The sequence below is a fragment of the Rana temporaria genome, chromosome 4, assembly GCF_905171775.1.
Source record: "Rana temporaria chromosome 4, aRanTem1.1, whole genome shotgun sequence".
NCBI lineage: Eukaryota > Metazoa > Chordata > Amphibia > Anura > Ranidae > Rana > Rana temporaria.
In genome coordinates this window covers 318,345,743-318,366,322 of record NC_053492.1, presented here as the reverse complement: position 1 = coordinate 318,366,322, position 20,580 = coordinate 318,345,743, and the positions used below count along the sequence as shown (strand labels likewise).

General features: G+C 46.8%; 1 protein-coding gene across 1 annotated transcript in view; it reads left to right on the top strand.

The window, feature by feature from the left end:
• KMO (kynurenine 3-monooxygenase) overlaps positions 1-20,580 on the top strand; it is an 83,767-nt gene that overhangs the window by 1,658 nt on the left and 61,529 nt on the right. Inside the window, exons 2-3 of the mRNA XM_040350650.1 lie at positions 16,957-17,026; positions 18,332-18,429. Coding sequence (XP_040206584.1) covers positions 16,957-17,026; positions 18,332-18,429 — 168 coding nt within the window. The remainder of the gene's footprint in view (positions 1-16,956; positions 17,027-18,331; positions 18,430-20,580) is intronic.

The following is a 20,580-nucleotide window of genomic DNA, read 5'->3' as shown; positions in this document are numbered from 1 at the left end:
TTATTACATGGGTCTTCAAACTACAGCCCTCCAGTTGTTCAGGAACTACAATTCCCATCATGCCTAGTCATGTCTGTGAATGTCAGAGTTTTACAATGCCTCATGGGATGTGTAGTTCTGATTTATTATTTACTTTGCTAGGTGAAAAGCAGGGGCCCATCCATTAGGGGCACCCAGGCCCGCCACCCCTATATGCAATGAATAGATTCATGCAGGCTGGCCCGCCACTTTCAGGGCATCATGCGCATGAATTACAGCCGACAGTTTTCAGTTATTTGCCACCCTCGAACAAAAAAACACCACTGGTGAAAAGTCACTTCTCCTATAGTATTCCAATAACTGTTATTCAATAGCTGTTTTATTGTCATTTGAATTAAAATGTAAAGCTCTCTCTTCAATACAAATGGTGTAATTTTAATGAATCCTTTTATGTTACATTAAAATGTGCATTTTCGATCATAGTTTATGAAGTCAGTTAGCATAAAGCTAATGCAAAAATATTTATTGCTAGTACATAACCTTGTGCAAGTTCTCTGAAAGATTAAAAACGGTATGCATTCAGCAGTACAAACCATAGTAAATGCAAAGAAGTGTATCTTTCTGCAACCAGCGTGAAATGGATCATTCAAACATTTAAAACCACGGTTTTGTTACTTTTGAACCCCGTTAAATGTTAATGACGATAGTAAGTGCTTGTCATTCATGGTGTGCTTATCACAGTAAATTAGGAATAGTTTCACCTCATTTAACTACATAAATGGGGGGGGGGGAAATATATATATTACTATACTAATACATTTTTTGTGTGTGTATATATATATATATATATATATATATATATATATATAAGACTTTTGTTGACTACTGTGCAAATTGTGGAGATCAAATTTCTGATGCTCAGGTTAGTATGTTCAGGCTAGGTTCTTGGGTTTTGGTGCGTCTCCTTTCAGCATTTCAGGTCTGATTTCAGCCCAAAATTTGGGCTGAATTCAGACCTGAAACAGACAGAAAGATGCATAGTACTCCTGTGAAATTCGCTCCAAAGTCGCTGCAAAAGATGTGTCAACTGGCTCCGCAGAGAGCGGGTCACAATCTCCTGCTATGCAAAGTAAATGCAGGGAAACCCATAGTGTGAACCCAGCCTTAATCTGCTCACATTGTGCTACATGCTGGGTGCTTGGTGTGCTCTTGTACCTTTAAAGGAGGGGTGGCTTCCCTTCAGTTCACCTGCCCCTGTCTATCCATTAAAATGCATGTGCCTCCACTGTGGGGATGCTCATTGTTTAGTGCTAGGACCACAGATATTACAGGGTGCCTTGGCGCGGCTCTGTGGCTCACGCATGCGTTTGCAAATGCGTGCGGACTGAACCCCTGTTTTTAACGCATACTGTAGACAGGTTAATTGGTTTTCCGCAAGCTGGTCGGTAAGTAGGCTTGGTTTTTCCCTGGGCATTCCTCAGGTTTTTGTTGTTATCTGCTTTAGCCTTCCAATGCTACTTACTGTTATGGCCAGCTATAGATGGGGGCAGTGGACATGTTTATGCTTCACCTGTGGCTTGGTTTTTCCCTGGGCATTCCTCAGGTTTTTGTTGTTAATCTGCTCACAGTGGGTAAAGGATTCCTTGTTTGGACTGGGCATATCAACTTGCTAACTACAACACCTGCACATCTTGATTTTTTTTTTAAATACAACCGACTTTGTCACACTAATGACACCTAGTCATACAATCATTCATGTTCTTAATTTTTTTTTAAAAAGCCTATGTCCTACTGCTCTTTCACACGGATCTTTCATGCATTTATGGTGTAAAAATGTGGAAGAAAAAATGCTTCACAACAGTGCGGTTTTTCATTATTAAAAGTCTTGCATGCTGTATCTTTCGTGCACTTTTCAAAAGTGCACCAAAAACACATAACTGATTTTTATAGAAAACACATCAATACTGCACCTGTGGTGCGTTTTTTGAGTCAGGAGTTCAGAAAATGCATCAAAAAGGCATATGTGTTTTTATATACCCTCTAATCAATATTCATCTCCCCCCTCCCATCACAGCCCAACCAATGGCAGCATCGACCCTGGCTTCCTCGCCGCAGTTGCATCACATCAGTGTGTAAAAGCATGCACGCAGAAAGGAAACCGCACACACGAGTGAGGTCACCCAAACGTCCGGTAATCATGGGAGGCTGCCGACACGTTATGGGCTCCCCCCAGTAGCCAAAGGCCTAACTGTGGGGATGCACTTGGGAGACTTGTGAAAATTCATGTCATCCCACCGTGCTGGGAAGCCGAGCGGAGTAGGAGGCACACCTCCCAGATGAGACTCAAGGGGACGATGACGCTTGTCACAGGAATCTGTTGAAAAACAAAACAAAAATGTGCAAGAATTGAACAGATTTATTTTAGTAATTCAATAATTTTATCATTTTTTCATATTAAAAATTTATATAGAAAAAGAATGTAATGAGCAAAACATAAGTTGTATCCTCTCAGTGTTGTAAGAAAACAATTCATTCCCCCTTGCACATCAAACAGTGTGGGACCGTGTGTGTGTGCTTGACTCCCTGGTGGGTCCAATCCACCACAGTTCCCGGTATGGACACTGGGCAGCCTCCAGGTTTGGGTCTCACAGGTTCCAGGCTTCGTTCGTATGTGAGTATACTGTATGTGGGGATAGTTTATTACTGTCTCTTACATATTCATTTTCCATGTCTACATTTTATTATACTGGCTTATTTATATTTCTCTATTTAGATGCACCTGCCCCTGAGGGGCATATCTGTATGCATCTTATGTCTTGTATAGATAGTCTTTTTAAATTTTACTTCAGTTGGATTTTATTATTATACCACTCTTTTCGAAAGTCACATAAACATGGAGGATGATATTTTATGCCACATTATGTAGTGTACTTTTATGCTATAAACTGTTTCTAAGACCATAGTCTTTATATTTTTTGTACGTTTATCAATTGCTCTATTCAATATGAGACAGCTTTTCACTGTCCAGATAATAAATACATATATATTTTTATTATTGACAAATTTTCCGGACACTTTGTACATGCTTCCTTTAAAATCCCAATTTGATATGTGTGTTTATATTGTATATGTAGCGGCCTGCTACTTTCTAGCCGGCGCTGCTGTAAATTAAGAGGGTAGTCTGCTGTGTATGCTGGGGAGGAGTCCTTAACCACTTAACCCCCGGACCATATTGCTGCCCAAAGATCAGAGCACTTTTTGCGTTTCGGGACTGCGTCGCTTTAACTGACAATTGTGCGGTCGCGCGACGTGGCTCCCAAACAAAATTGGCGTCCTTTTTTTCCCACAAATAGAGCTTTCTTTTGGTGGTATTTGATCACCTCTGCGGTTTTTATTTTTTGCGCTATAAACAAAAATAGAGTGACAATTTTGAAAAAAATTAATATTTTTTTGCTATAATAAATATCCCCCAAAAATATATAAAAAAAATTTTTCCTCAGTTTAGGCCGATACGTATTCTTCTACATATTTTTCGGAAAAAAAAAAATCGCAATAAGCGTTTATTGATTCATTTGCGCAAAAGTTATAGCGTTTACAAAAAAGGGGGTATTTTTATGGCATTTTTATTAATATTTTTTTTTACTAGTAATGGCAGCGAGCAGCGATTTTTTTTTTTTTTTTTTTTTTTTTTTTTTTTTTTTTTTTTTTTTGGTACTGCGACATTATGGCGGACACTTTTGACACATTTTTGGGACCATTGGCATTTTTATAGCGATCAGTGCTATAAAAATGCATTGGATTACTATAAAAATGCCACTGGCAGTGAAGGGGTTAACACTAGGGGGCGGGGAAGGGATTAAGTATGTCCCTGGGTGTTTTCTTACTGTGGGGGGGGGGGGGTGGCCTCACTAGGGGAAACGAAAATCTTCTGTTCATACATTGTATGAACAGAAGATCAGCTTTTCTCTCCCTGACAGGATCGGGAGCTGTGTGTTTACACACACGGCTCCCGGTCCCCGCTCTGTAACGAGCAATCGCGGGTGCCCGGCGGCGATCGCGCCTGCCAGGGAGTCACGGACCCTAGTGGCCGCAAAGAGAGCTGACGTATAGCTACGGGCTCTCGCCCAGGAGAGCCGACCTGCCGCTGTATAATGACGGTGCGCGGTCGGCAACTAGTTAAGGGACTAGTCACTAGTTCGTTGTAGTTTATCCTGTGTCTGTCGTCTCACCCCCCCTTGTGTGTGGCCCTCCTGGCCTGGGGTGTGTGTTCAAGTGTTCCTGGCTCCGGGACCACGTTGGTCCGGGGTTCTGATCCACTAAGTAGGCCCAGTAGTCAGACTGGGTCTACGCTCGCAGAGTGGTCCTGTGCTATCCGTCCTGAGGGAGGAAGCCACTCGATGAAGAACCTGTCTTGGAGAGCACCGAGCAAGAGGCTGGTATCTCAGGAGAAGCCTTGAACTTAATCGAAGGACGCACCATTACTGAAAGGCTGAATGATAGTCGCCTGTCAGTTCTAAGTTCTCAAGAAATTGATCGGGAGAGATCCGGGTGCTTAATCCTGTGCTGAGAGGATTTTAGACCGAACATGTATCCATATTTGGGAAGGTCTGTGGCAGAGACTATACCAAGATTCCGTGTGACATTCTGGCTGCTAGGTTAGTGAGAGAGGCCTATCCAGGTGCACAATACCCACTCTGGCTAGAGTGGCGACGAAAGCTACGTTGCTGGAAGCAGGAGTGTTTCCGAACAAAGTTATACACCTGAACCTATTCTCTATTACCCTTCCACCTCTTCAACTACTACTTTTATCCTATTACCAAGTTGGGCAAATAAAGCAAAGAAAAATAAGTCTCAACTCTCATCTGATACCCTAGACAGCGAGGAAATAGAAGTAACATGCCGTCCAAAACAAACCAGCAGCTCCTTCGGGGGTAGTGCTAAATATATAAAAATATATATATATTTTATATAATCTCTCACTGAACCAAGGTAGGGTCTGACAATGGGTCCAAGGATTTCATCCCGATTAACAAATGGCAGTCAGGGTGCCATTGTCTAGCCTGTAGAGGTCTAAGTCCCTGCATGGATATACCTCCTCAGACCATCACTGGCCCACCACCAAACCGGTCATGCTGAACAATGTTACAGGCAGCATAACATTCTCTGCGTCTTTTCCAGACCCTTTCACGTCTGTCACACATGCTCATGGTGAACCTGCTCTCATCTGTGAAAAGCAAAGGGCACCAGTGGCAGACCTGCCAATTCTAGTGTTCAATGGCAAATGCCAATTGAGGTCCACGATGCTGGGCAGTGAGCACAGGGCCCACTAGAGGACGTTGGCCCTAAGGCCACCCTCATGAATTGTGTTTCTGATTGTTTGGTTTAGAGACATTTACACCAGTGGCCTGCTGGAGGTCATTTTGTAGGGCTCTGGCAGTGCTCATCCTGTTCCTCCTTGCACAAAGGAGCAGATACTGGCCCTGCTGATGGGTTAAGGACTTTATACGGCCCTGTCCAGCTCTCCTAGATTAACTGCCTGTCTCCTGGAATATCCTCCATACTCCTGAGACTGTGCTGGGAGAAAGCAAACCTTCTGGCTATGGCACGTATTGATGTGCCATCCTGGAGGAGTTGGACTGCATTTGCAACCTCTATAGGGTCCAGGTATAGCCTCATGCTACCAGTAGTGACACTGACCCTAGCCAAATGCAAAACTAGTAAACAACATCAGAAAAAATGACTGGGGGAGAAAAAAAGAAAAGTTTTCCCAGTTCACAAGGTCTTAGTGGAGGCAAATAAAAAGAATGGCAGGATCCTGAAAGGAAACCCTTCTCTTCTAAGGCATTACGACGGAGGTTTCCATTCTCAAATGATCCAGCGTCAGTTTGGAACAAAATCTCGACACTAGACGCCGCATTATTCCAAGTTTCTAGGCATACAGACCTAGCCTTCAAGCATATGGGGGCTCTGGACAAGAGGATGGACTACTCCTTGAAGAAGTCTGATTCCATCGTGGGTAGTTTAAAACCAGCTATGGCAGTAATAGTAGTGGCCCGCAACATAGAGTTCTGGCTAACTCAGATACAGGCTCACATTGAGGAAGGCATCAATTTTATCCTCCTTTCCTATGCTCCTCCAGGGCATTGCTTACATAGCAGATGCCTTCGCAGAATCAGTCCGGATGGTTGCAAGGTCCTCGGCTCTAGCCAATTCTGAAAGAAGAGCCCTTTAGCTAAAAACATGGCAGGGGGACTGCGCATCTAAACCCAAAATGTGGGATCCCATTAACGGGATTTACTGTTTGGGCCAGGGCTGGAGAAAGTGCTGGATTGCACAGTGGATAGAAAGAAATCGTTCCCACTCAAACGCAAACCACCCTGTGGGCAGCCGCAAAAAAACCCAGGAAAAGGCAGTGGGTGCAAAACCGCTTTGAAACGCATAGGGCCAAAAATCAAAAAAGACCCTGGAGACAGAGAGGGAGAAGGGTAAAGGAGGAACAATTTTTAACCCTCCTGACCAAGCCCGTAATAAACAATAACAAGCCAGTCACTGTGTGTGTGTGTGTGTGTGTGTGCGTGGCTGGGGGGGGGATTGGGGGCATTCCACCTTCAGTTCCAGGCCTTTCCTTTTGGCTTATCATCCTCGTCCCAGAGCTTCACAAAGGCAGAAGCCCTGGCAACACTCCGATTTAGGGGCATCTCTGGAATCGCCTATCTAGATGATCTTCTCCTCTTTGCAACCTCTCCAGAGAGTTTAGCAAAGGACCTGAAGTACATCCAAGATTTTCTGGGAAACAAGGAAAAGTTCAACCTGATCCCCCTCCCAGCAGATCACATACTTGGTGTACATCTTGGACTCGATACAACAAAAAAAGGGATTTTTAATACAGCTTACCTGTAAAATCCTTTTCTTGGAGTACATCACGGGACACAGAGCGGCATATTCATTACTATGTGGGTTATATGGAGTACCTTCAGGTGATGGACACTGGCAATCTCAAACAGGAAGTGCCCCTCCCTATATAACCCCCTCCCATAGGAGGAGTACCTCAGTTTTGTAGCAAGCAGTATGCCTCCCAAAATGGTCCCCATAAGAGGGGTGGGAGCTCTGTGTCCCGTGATGTACTCCAAGAAAAGGATTTTACAGGTAAGCTGTATTAAAAATCCCTTTTTCTTTCTCGTACATCACGGGACACAGAGCGGCATATTCATTACTATGTGGGATGTCCCAAAGCAATGCTTACAATGAGGGGAGGGAGAACATCTTCCCAAGACAAAAGGATTTAATTTAGAGATATACTTAAATCATAATAAATCCAACTTAGTTGAGAAAAAATAATTTTAAATTTAACTCAATAGGGAGCCCCCAGAATCCGAGGGTCTCAAACTGCAGCCTGCAGCACTGCCTGCCCAAAGGCTGTATCAGTATTCCTTCTTACGTCCAACTGGTAGAATTTTGTAAACGTGTGGACAGAAGACCAGGTTGCCGCCTTGCAAACTTGAGCCATAGAGATCTGGTGGTGTGCTGCCCAGGAGGCGCCCATGGCCCTAGTAGAATGAGCCTTTAATGATAACGGAGGAGGCAACCCTTTCAAGCCGTAGGCCTGAGAGATTAACTGTTTAATCCATCTCGAGATGGTGGATTTTGCAGCTGCCTGCCCCTTCTTGGGCCCATCCAGTAAAATGAACAACACATCTGTTTTCCGGATCTTCTCTGTAGCTTTAAGATAGGCCTTCATGGCCCTGACAATATCCAAGGTATGCAGCAACCCTTCCTTTCTGGAAGTAGGTTTAGGGAAGAAGGATGGTAATACCAAATCCTGGTTTAGATGAAAACTGGATATAACCTTCGGTAGGAAGGAAGGATGAGGGCGGAGAATGACCTTGTCCTTATAAGATATGGTTCCTTACAGGATAAGGCTGCCAGTTCCGATACTCTTCTGGCGGAAACTATGGCGACCAAAAATACTAACTTCCTTGTTAGTAAAACCAAAGGAATTTCAGCCAACGGCTCAAAAGGTTGTTTCTGTAAACTTGACAGAACAAGATTTAAATCCCACGGACAAAGCAGGGATTTAACTGGAGGATTAATACGTAAGACCCCTTGAAGGAAGGTCTTAACTAGCGAGTGGGTGGCCAGCGGCCGCTGAAACCACACTGACAAAGCTGAAATCTGTCCTTTGATTGTGCTTAATGCCAGTCCTTTATCCACTCCTAGCTGGAGAAAACGTAATACTCTATCGATGGTAAATTTGCGAGAAAGCCATCGCTTGGACTCACACCAGCCTACATAGGCCTTCCAGACCCTGTAATAAATCACCCTAGAGACCGGTTTCCTGGCTCTGATTAGGGTAGAGATTACTTTCTGAGACAGACCTCTACCCCTGAGAATCAGGGATTCAGCTTCCAGGCCGTCAAATTTAGATGCCGTAAGGCAGGGTGGAGGATCGGACCTTGCGATAGCAGGTCTGGCCGTAGAGGAAGAGTCCAAGGGTCTCCCACTACCATCTTCAGGATTAGTGAATACCATGCCCTTCTGGGCCATGCTGGAGCTACCAGGATGACTGGTATGTGCTCCACCCTGATCCTGCGCAGCAGGCGGGGTAGTAACTGGAGCGGGGGAAATGCATAAAGAAGTTTGAACTGATGCCAAGGGCAAACTAACGCATCGGTTCCGCAGGCTCTGGGATCCCTTGTGCGGGACATGAACCTGTCTAGCTTCTTGTTTAGTCTCGATGCCATGATATCCACGTCCGGCACTCCCCACTTCTGGCAGAGTGTCTGAAAGACCTGTGGATGCAGAGACCACTCCCCCGGCAATAGAGTCTGGCGACTTAAGAAGTCCGCCTGTAGGTTGTCCACTCCGGGAATGAATCTAGCCGATATGCAGGGCACATGGGCTTCTGCCCACAAGAAAATCAAGCTCACTTCTTTCTGAGCGGCTTGACTCTTGGTTCCCCCTTGGTGATTTATGTATGCCACCGCCGTGGCATTGTCCGATTGTATTCTCACCGGGAACCCCTGCAGTTTGGACGTCCAAGCCCTGAGGGCTAGTCGGGCAGCTCTGAGCTCCAAGATATTGATGGGCAACTGCTTCTCTGCCGCTGCCCAAGTGCCCTGGTGAGTGCAACCATCCAAAATTGCTCCCCAGCCGATCAGGCTGGCGTCTGTGGTTACTATATTCCAGGTCACAGGACTGAACGTCTTTCCCTTCAGGAGATTCTGAGGGTTTAACCACCAAGATAGACTTTGCCGGACTCTTGGTGAGAGTGGCAAAGGAAAATCCAAGGCCTGAGGCCTCTTGCTCCATGCTGACAGGATGGCTACCTGCAGGATGCGAGTGTGGCTCTGAGCATACGGTACCGCCTCGAAGGTGGCCACCATCTTGCCTAGTAGCCGCATACATAGGCGAACAGTTGGCTTTCTCTTGCTCAGAACTCTTTGTATTCGCTCTTTGATGGCCTTGACCTTTAATAGAGGTAGGAACACCCTCTGTTGTTCTGTATCCAATCTCATGCCGAGATATTCCAGCTGCCTTGTGGGCCGAAATGCTGATTTGTCTCGATTTAGGACCCAGCCGAACCTCTCGAGGTACTGAACCGTGAGGGCGACTGCTCGTTCCAGGCCAGGAAACGAGTGGTCTACGACCAAGAGGTCGTCCAGGTAAGCTAGGACCGTGACCCCTTGGGTCCTTAGATTGGCTAGGATTGGGGCTAGGACCTTCGTGAATACCCGGGGGGCCGTAGCCAACCCGAAGGGGAGCGCCACAAATTGGAAATGACGCTGAGCCATCGAGAAGCGTAGAAATACCTGATGTGGCTGAAAAATTGGCACATGAAGGTAAGCATCCTTTATGTCTATGGATGCCATGAAGTTGTCCTTCTGGAGCACGGCGACAGCTGACCGAATAGTTTCCATCCGGAATGAGCGGACCTTTAGGTACGCATTTACTCCCTTTAAGTCCAAAATTGGCCTGACATCGCCGTTGGGCTTTGGGATGATAAACAGGTTGGAGTAGAACCCCAAGCCCTGTTCCTGGACTGGTACTTCTACTATCACCTTCTGGCACAGCAGATGATTCAATGCCGCCATCAACGCGGCTCCCTTCACCGGGTCGCCTGGTACTCTTGACTCCTGGTAATGAGGAGGAGGGAATTCTGAAAATTCTAGTTTGTAGCCCATGGCCACGGAAGACCGTACCCAGCAGTCGGGAATGCTGGCCTCCCAAACTTCTGCAAAGAGACGTAGCCTTCCCCCCACCATCGTGGGTGGGGGCGCCCCTTCATAAGGCCGACTTGGGGGCTGGCTTCGCAGGCTTGCGGTACCACTGCTTCTTGCCCCCAGTGGCTTGGCCTTGTGGCTTATTGGTAAAGCCTGATCTTGCAGGAGGCCGTCGATACTGTCTGGTATTAGAGGGCCCCTGTCCCGGGGAGGGCTGGCGCTTAAACGCGGGCCCTCGGGCTTTCTTCTTGACTGGCAAGAGAGTGCTTTTGCCGCTTGATATAGTCTGAATATATCTATCCAGATCTTCTCCGAAGAGTCGTCCTCCATGGAAGGGAAACCCTACCAGGAGCTTTTTGCATGGGGGCTCAGCCTCCCAACTCTTCAACCATAAGAGCCTTCTCATATGGATTAGAAATAAGGATAAACGTGATGCCTGCTGGATGGAGTCCTTGATAGCATCCACCGTAAAGCGTATAGCCCTCGGTATATCCGAAAATTCCTCTGCCTGCTGGGCAGGGATAAGTTTAAGCATTTGCTTAGTCTTATCTGATAATGCTTGGGTAATTCCAATAGCAGCCACAGCGGGCTGAACTATCGCCCCTGCTGAAGAAAAGGAGGCTTTCAGTAATGTTTCCAAGCGTTTATCAACCGGATCCTTAAACACCTGTACGTTTTCCACCGGACAAGTTAAAGATTTGTTCACATAGGAGATGACTGCGTCCACCGCCGGGGGCGCCCATCTTTTGGAGAATTTCTCCTCCATAGGATATAAAACAGAGAATTTTTTAGGTGGTAAAAAGACTCTATCTGGCTTAATCCAATCCTGAAACATGACCTCCTCGAGTAGAGGATGGATCGGGAAAACTGCGTTGCTTTGAGGCGTTCTTAAAGAGCCTAAAGCTGAAACCGCCGATACTTGAGGTTCTGGTATGGGTAACTTAAATGCCTCATGGACCATGTCCGTTAAGGCCTGAACCCACAAACTCTCCCCTTGGGAGGCTGAACCAGACCCCTCAGTATCCAGATCCTCGATCTCTGAACCACCCTGGTCCAAAGCGTCAAGTCTATCCAATTCCCCTAGGGAAAGGATTTCTGTGTCTGAGGGTTCTTGCTCGGGTGACGGAGACCTAGTCCGCTTTCTACCCAATATAGCTTTAGCTATCCTTTTTGCCATTCTTTTCTCTAGTTCACCTAAAGAAACAGCAAGAACTCTCTCAGTGACAAAGCCGGGGTTGGACTGACCTGGATCAGCCCCAGCACCAGATCCCCCAGGTCCCATCAAGGCGTGCCCTGATATGTCCTGTGGGGAGAGCAGCGGCATAGCCGTGTCTGAGCCCTCGGATTTTGCGGGGGAATCCCCACCCCTTATACCCTCTGACCCAGAAGGCATGGTACAATACCGAGGTACACCTGCTATCACCCAGCCACAGACGTAGCTAAGGGGATCTGTCGGTTTGGGAGCGATAGAGACTAACGCCCAAACTGAGAAGGGAGATCAGCAGTTCTTTCCCTTCTTCTTTTTTTTTTTTTTTTTTTTTTTTTCTTTGAAGAGGAAAAGAAACCACTCTGTCTCCCACTAAGTATTGCCAATAGCCATCTGCTGAAAAAAGGAAAAGAAAACCTATCTGTAGGTTTGACAGTCCTTAGAAAAAACTGCAATTCTTCCTTTCGCCACCGGGTGTCCTCGGCGTGCTCCGCTCTGTGTCCTCCTCTCCTCTAGCTCAGGATGACACTGAGCTCTTGGCAGCTAATGGAAGGACCTCCCCTTCCTTTATTTGTGATTCGCCGCCCACCGGGACGCGCCCCCACCACGGAAACGGCGCGAAAATCGTTTATATCTCGGGCAGGCGCGCGCCCGTCGGCGGGGGCCATCACACATGGAGGAGGACGGAGCAGCGCAGGCACCCAGGCAGGTAAGCCCTTTAGGTAGGTCACAGACCTCCTTTTAGCATGGGAAAAAGACTCCCCTCTTACAGAGATCCCACACCTAGCGCCAGCAGCCCAGCTAAACAACACTTACCAGGGAGGTCACATATTACTGGGGAAAAAAGATTGAATCATCCTGTCTCTGTCATAGACATAGTGATTCCTTGCCAATGCAGAGCATACCCAGGCCTGTCCCCCTGTGCACCCCCTGTAGGGAACCTGCTAAGAACCAAGTTCCGCAAGCTCCCCCAATACTTGCCTGCTCCATGCCGCAGGACTTTTGCACAGCAAGAGGTCCAATCTTCCCCCATCTCCGTGGGTGGCGTCTAGACCTTCAGGCCCTGGGTTCCTATGAAGGAGCCACTGTCCTGGGCCCATATAGCACCCTGGCAACAGAAACATTAGGCCCCCAAAGGTTTCTAAGTTCTGGGCCCAGGGTCCAGCTCTCTGAACAGAAAGCATTATGGGCTACACCCCAATGGTTTGGGGTCCGGTTGCTGACCACTTTAGCACTGAGGCCTTTGGACAGAACCGGTTAGCCCACCTTAATCCCAAGGATGTGGAGGTAAGCTAAACCATGACCAACACCTAAGACACTGGCGAAAAAACTGAGGTACTCCTCCTATGGGAGGGGGTTATATAGGGAGGGGCACTTCCTGTTTGAGATTGCCAGTGTCCATCACCTGAAGGTACTCCATATAACCCACATAGTAATGAATATGCCGCTCTGTGTCCCGTGATGTACGAGAAAGAAACATTTTTTTTTGGCCCAGGAGAAAAAATACACATCGCTATGAATATGTTGCAGAACAGTCGGCCAAAGTTGCCTATCCCAACAAACTGGGGAACAAGGAGCAGAACCTTTTTATCCTGTAACTGGTGCTGGAGGCCAATGAAGAGAGAAAGAGGGCTTCCCTTGCGGCTAAGTTACAGACACCCCTGAGGGTGAAAACAAGAGAGGTCAGGCCCAAAGTAGCACGGGTCGCCTGCTGTACTTTGTGTAGGAAGTTCCAAAGTACAGCTGGCGTAGAATCAGCAGACACATGGTGCCCGTGAGGGGTTGCAGAACCCTGATAATACTGAGACTGGAGCATCCTTAGAATGAAGCCTATCGTTGTACACATTTTTATACCAGTATCATACTTGGCTAGATGTTTGTATGACTGCTTTTGCTACCATTTGGTATTACTCGCACCATTTTTACAGTTTATGTAGCTACATCGATGTTATCTCCAGTGCAATATTTATTTTGTTACCTACTTGAAGACTATAAATTTTTTTAATGCTATTCCCATCGAGAGCTGCCTTTTGTGTGTTTTTTATATCCTGATATCCATTTTTCCAGTGGTTGGTAGCTGCACTGGGAATTGGCCTGCAAGGAGATCAGCTAAAAGTAGTTGGATCTGTATGTGCGTTTATAATTGAAATTAATCGTTGTGTTTTTTTTTGTTTGTTTTCGTGTTCGATTAGTTGAATAATCGATATAAAATTTTAATCGGTAACAGCCCTACAAATAACTGAAAAAGCAAAGGTTTATCTACTGGTGTAAATCTGTAGTTCTCTGCATTTGTGAAACCTTCCAGCACTTGACAGTTAGTAACTTCCAGAATGTAATATTGTAATATATGAGACTAGACATGACATTTAGGGCCTGATTCTCAAAAGAGATACGCAGACTTAACTGCTGTTCAGTCTGTGCCTAACTTTGGAAACGATTCTCAAAAGGCTTTTTCCAAAGTTAGGCAGAAAATCTGACATGTGTAAGACACTTACACGGTCAGATTTTAGGATGCAGTACCGCATCCGCCACTGGGGGCATTTCTCATTGAAATGCAGCTTTGCGTATGCAAATGAGGACTTAAGCAGATTTTCAAAGCATTTCATCACTGTGATTTCTGCGTAAGTTCCGAATTTGCCTGCGCAAAACTAGGGCTGGTTTTATAATGTGGAAAGTTAGTCACACATTGTAAAGGCCCATTCCAGCGACGGCATTTGGTATGCATTCCCGAGGGAGAACTCCACGGCAATTTTTAAATTCAAAACCGGCATGGGTTCCCCCCCCAGGAGCATACCAGACCCTTAGGTCTGGTATGGGTTGTAAGGAGACCCCCCCTACGCCGAAAAATCGACGTAGGGGGTCCCCCTACAATCCATACCAGACCCGTATCCAAAGCACGCTACCCGGCCGGTCAGGAATGGGAGTGGGGACGAGCGAGCGCCCCCCCCCTCCTGAGCAGTGCCAGGCCGCATCCCCCTTAACATGGGGGGGTTGGGTGCTCTGGGGCAGGGGGGCGCACTGCGGGCCCCCCCACCCCAGAGCACCCTGTCCCCATGTTGATGAGGACAGGACCTCTTCCCGACAACCCTTGCCGTTGGTTGTCGGGGTCTGCGGGTGGGGGCTTATCGGAATCTGGGAGTCCTCTTTAATAAGGGGGCCCCCAGATACCGGCCCCCCACCCTAAGTGAATGGATATGGGGTACATCGTACCCCTATCCATTCACCTGGAGGCAAAAAGTAAAAGTTAGTAAACACACAACACAAGGCTTTTTAAAATAATTTATTATTCTGCTCCGGATGCCCCCCCTGTCTTCTTTATTAGCTCTATTACCAGGGGGGGCTTCTTCTTCCACTCTCCGGGGGTCTTCTTCCACTCTCCGGGGGGGTTTCTTCTTCCGCTCTCCGGGGGGGGGCTTCTCCGCTCTCGGGGGGGCTTCTCCGCTCTCCGGGGGTCTTCTTCCATCTTCTCCCCTCTTCCGCTGTTGACTCGGCGAACCCCGGTTCTTCTGCAGATGTCCGGTGCCTTCTTCTTCAGCGCTGGCTGCCTGCTATCTGTGTGTGTTAGCTCAATTTCTAACAGGCAGCCGGCGCGGTCTTCTGTGACGTCAGGTTCTTCTTCTCCCCTCTTCCGATGTTGCCTCGTCGCCTCTTGTCGCTGTAATGATGGAAGCGCGCCTTGCATCCCATTTATATAGGCATCACCGTCCCATCATGCTCCGGCAGGTACCCACGTGGTGGGTGCCTACCCACGTGCACCCACCACGTGGGTACCTACCGGAGCATGATGGGACGGTGATGCCTATATAAATGGGATGCAAGGCGCGCTTCCATCATTACAGCGACAAGATGCGACGAGTCAACATCGGAAGAGGGGAGAAGAACAGAAGAGAAGACCCTGACGTCACAGAAGACCGCGCCGGCTGCCTGTTACTAATTGAGCTAACACACAAAGATAGCAGGCAGCCAGAGCTGAAGAAGAAGGCACCGGACATCTGCAGAAGAACCGGGGTTCGCCGAGTCAACAGCGGAAGAGGGGAGAAGATGGAAGAAGACCCCCGGAGAGCGGAGAAGCCCCCCCCCCGGAGAGCGGAAGAAGAAACCCCCCCGGAGAGTGGAAGAAGACCCCCGGAGAGTGGAAGACCCCCGGAGAGTGGAAGAAGAAGCCCCCCCTGGAAATAGAGCTAATAAAGAAGACAGGGGGGGCATCCGGAGCAGAATAATAAATTATTTTAAAAACCCTTGTGTTGTGTGTTTACTAACTTTTACTTTTTGCCTCCAGGTGAATGGATAGGGGTACGATGTACCCCATATCCATTCACTTAGGGTGGGGGGCCGGTATCTGGGGGCCCCCTTATTAAAGGGGACTCCCAGATTCCGATAAGCCCCCTCCCGCAGACCCCGACAACCAACGGCAAGGGTTGTCGGGAAGAGGTCCTGTCCTCATCAACATGGGGACAGGGTGCTCTGGGGTGGGGGGGCCCGCAGTGCGCCCCCCTGCCCCAGAGCACCCAACCCCCCCATGTTGAGGGCATGCGGCCTGGCACGGCTCAGGAGGGGGGGGGGGGCGCTCGCTCGTCCCCACTCCCTTCCTGACCGGCCGGGTAGCGTGCTTTGGATACGGGTCTGGTATGGATTGTAGGGGGACCCCCTACGTCAATTTTTCGGCGTGGGGGGGTCTCCTTACAACCCATACCAGACCTAAGGGCCTGGTATGCTCCTGGGGGGGGGAACCCATGCCGGTTTTTTCTTTGAAAATTGGCATGGAGTTCTCCCTCTCAGGAATGCATGCTGAGCGACGCTGTCATTTTTTTTTATAATTATTTCTTTTCCCGGCGCGTCTTTTTTTTTTTCACCCGTCGCAACTTTAGTGTCCCGTCGAAATTCTCAAAGCCGCCCGGCGTTAATTACGTTTGCGCGCTGCACGTCGGGAAAATGACGTCATGCGCAGTACGGCCGGCGCGGGAGCGTGCCTCATTTAAATTTTAAACGCCCCCAGGAGAGGAGGACCGCCTTACGACGGCGGCACTTAAGTTACACGGCCTGAAATTTCTAGGTAAGTGCTTTGACGATCGGGCACTTAGGTAGAGATTTTAAGTCAGTGTAACTTAACTGCTGAAATTTAAGTTAGGCTACGTTTTTGGGAATTTGGCCCTTAGTTTCTAATTCGTTTTTTAACGAATTTTGAGAAATTTGTAAATTCCCAATTTTTGTATTTTGGAATTTTTTTAAAAAAAATTCGGAATTTAAAAAATTTGAGATTCGAAAATCTAAAATGGGGAAATTTTCCAAATTTTTTAGAACTTTCGAAGAAATTTTTTTTTCGTTTCATTCGTTTTTTTTGCATTTTTGGAATTCTGAATTTTCGAATTTCCGAAAAAAGCAAAAAAAGAATGAAAGGAAAACGAAAAAAAAATATTTTTTTTCGGCAGTATACATGTCTACATGAGACTGGTATGGGTTGTAAGGAGACCCCCCCCCTACGCCGAAAAATCGATAGGATATATGGCTATAAATGAATAAAACAATAACTTTCTCCTATGTATTCTGCAGGTTGGCGGCCTAAATGCATGCTTCTTTGCAAAAAAGGGATTCCAAGTTGATCTTTATGAAGCAAGAGAAGGTAGGACATGCATAACCAGGGGATTTTTTTCAGGGGCAACTGAGTTCCACCAGAACTAAATTTAGGTAATAACATGGGGTACTGGGGTGTGCTGGAGGGTCTAATAACACTGGCTGCCAGGGGATTTACTTTCGCTGGGCTTGTCTGTTATTGAGGGAAGGGTGTATTGTTGCTAAGAAGGGTCTTCTGTTGCTGGGAGGGATCTACTGTTTTGGGAGGGATCTATTGTTGCGGACTGCTGGGAGATCCATTGTTGCTGTGGGAGTATTTTGTTGCAGGTGGTCTATTGTTGCTGTGAAGATCTATTGTTGTACGGGGGGTATTGCAGTATATCTATTTTACTGATTTTTCTTTTCACCAAATTGCATACAAGTTACTTGCCAAGCATCAAAAAGGATACTTGGTTCTGTTTTCTCAAAGGGATGGTACTGGGAGGTAGCTAGGGGGTGGAACCAAGGGAGGGTACTTGGAGGTGGATAGGCTGCAGAGAAAAGGAGTGACACGGAAGGAGGGAGTACTTGCACCAATTTTTGAGGCAAAAAAGCCCTAAGTATACCAAAACTTACTGTATACTAATCGTTCTACACCACATCAATTTCAAAGCATATGAACCCAAACAATTTAAGCCATACCTACGTTTTATACCTACATATATAAATCATTGTGCATGACAGAAAGTGCTGATCCAGAACCAGGCAGAGGCAAAAGAGGCACAGCGGCGCCATAGCCCCTACTACCTCTGCATCACCTGGCTGTCTGCTGCCCTGTGCAGGATTAAAGTAGTTTCAAAGGCAGAAAGTTTTATTTTTTTTATCCTATTACATAGAATGCATTAAGATAAAAAAACCTGTGTGCAGCAGCCCCCTAATATTTTCCTGAGCCCCATCTCGATCCAGCGATGTTGCATAAGAGACTCGGCTGTCCGGGATTCTGTCTCCTGATTGGCCGAGACACAGGGGGTGAGTGATCAAAGTTAGTGAGGAAACGCAGAGTAAGGTGGGGTGGGGCCAAGCCACGGCTCCGTGTCTGAATGGACACACAGGTTGCAGCTATATTCCGTTAGCTTTCAGAGGGACAGCATAATGTTCTCCTGTTCTCCTCCACCCTTGTTTGGGGAATTCTCAGTTGGAGCCAGGTGTGTTGGCATCTTGCAAGAAAGACAAATATGTGGTGCGACTTGTCATGTGGATTTGGGGTCCAAATTCACATAAGAAGTCACACAAGTGTGAATGGGGCCTAATATGTATTATATACATACACCTCGTTTTAAGAACATAATTGTGCTTATTATTGCATTTTTAACAGATATAAGAAAAGCCAAAATTGTGAGTGGGAGAAGTATCAATTTGGCACTTTCACACAGAGGACGCCAAGCTCTCAAAGCTGTTGGGGTGGAAGAAAAGGTAATTTTTCCTTTAATTTACATATTTTTGTAATGATTATATACCACAGTTTTTTGCATGTAAGTTCTTATTTTGATCTAGGGGCTTTATGCCCTGGTTTTATAGGATGGTACCCCAGGCTGATCTCTCCTGTGTATCCGTTTATGTAGCTGAGATGAGAAGCAGAGCACATGTTCTCATCACAGCACACAACCGTTCTGTCCCAAACGGGCAGTTTATAAAAATGAGATCTGAAGATCTCACAGCCGTTACATTGAAATCTCTCCCTCGCAGATTTTCCAGCTCGGAGGTGGAGAATCTGAGAGAGAAGCTGGCGCGATTTTAGAGGAAGAAGGCTTATTTCCTCCTATATATCAGCACCAGTGGGTTAAAAAGTTGTATGTGTGTGGAGAATTAGATATAGAGAGGGGGACATCGAGAATATATAAAAAAACACTACTGTGAATGGGCATGAGCATGTCATTACATGTTCTTTAAGCTCAATGCACACTAGCGTTTTTATAAGCTCAAAAATGCTAGAGCAAAATTATGATGGCATTTTTGTCCCAGCTTCTTCAGTCACACTAGCCTTTTAGAAGCTTTTGGCTCCATGCACACTAGCATTTTTTTTTTTAAGCTCCTTGAAGCTGTTATTACTTCTTTTTTTTTTTTTTTTTTTTTTTTTGCAAAAATGGCAATTAATCACTTAGTCACCGCCTTATAGCCGAAATACGGCTTCCAAGCGGTTCCTTAGCTCTGGGAGGACGTCTATTGACATCGTTCCTCGAACAGGCGCGCACACGTGATCAACTGTGCTCGCCGGGTCCATGGGACCCGCAGCAACAAGGATCGTGGTGACGAGCCAATAAAAGTGTCTCTTTGCCACGTGATCGCGCCATCCAATGACGGCGCGATCACAAATGTAAACAAACAGGTCATCTCCAGGTCATCTCAACTCTCCTAACACCTTTGCAGCATGAGAGAGGAGGAGAGAGATAAGATACAAAACGTGAGTGCTAAGCAGTGCCCAATAGTGCCCAATTTGTCACATCTCTGCCCCATCTGTGCCCCACCAGTGCCACCTGTGCCACACCAGTGCCACCTGTGCCCATCAGTGCCGCCTGTGCCCACACGTGCCGCCTGTGCCGTCCAGTGCACCAATGCATAATTTTGCCATGATTGATTTTTTTAATTTAATTTTTACCGAAGAATTACTCGTATCCATTGTGGCCCAGTGCAACCTCTACGCTCAGCAGTTCATAGAAAGCAACCCTGGTTCCAGTTATGCCCGCCCCTTTGAGTGGAGACAACTCACCGTAGAGGAGTTCAAAATATTCTTAGGCCTAACTTTCAATATGGGTCTCTCAAAAAAAAAACAAAAAAAAAAAAAAACGTACTCCTATTGGTCTACCAAAGCCATCCACCACATGCCAGTCTTCTCATCCCGTATGCCCAAATCCCAATACTTTATGATTCTGCGGTTCCTCCACTATAATGATAACACCCAGTGCCCTCCCCAAAATGACAAATTACCTGCTTTTGACAAATTATTTAAAATTTGGCCAATTTTTGAAAAATTCCCCAAGTTATATAACCCTGAACAGAATATATCCATAGATGAGTCCCTTGTCAAATTCTCAGGCAGGCTGGGCATCAAACAGTTCGTCCCCAGCAAAAGGGCCCGATATGGGGTTAAAATGTACAAACTTTGCGACCGAGACACGGGGTACATCTACTCCTTCCTGGTGTACGAAGGGAAGGACTCCCCCCCACCCCCCCCCCGAATGCCAAGAATACATTGGAACCAGTGGAAAAGTGGTCTGGGAGCTTATCTATCCACTGCTTAGAAAGGGATACCACCTTTATCTGGACAATTTTTATACTAGCCTGCCCCTGTTTCGCAATTTTCACCGGAGGGACACCCCAGCATGTGGCACAGTAAGAACCAACAGAAAGGGCTTCCCACAAAAATTGGTCAATCAAAAGCTAAGACGAGGGGAGACGACATGTTTGCGGAACCAGGAGCTATTGGCTGTCAAGTGGAGGGACAGACGAGACATTCACATGCTTACCACGATCCACAACGACACCTACGTGGAAGTCCCCAAAAGAAACGGCCCAATCCAATAACCATCTTGTGTCTATGATTACAATTTGTTTATGGGAGGAGTG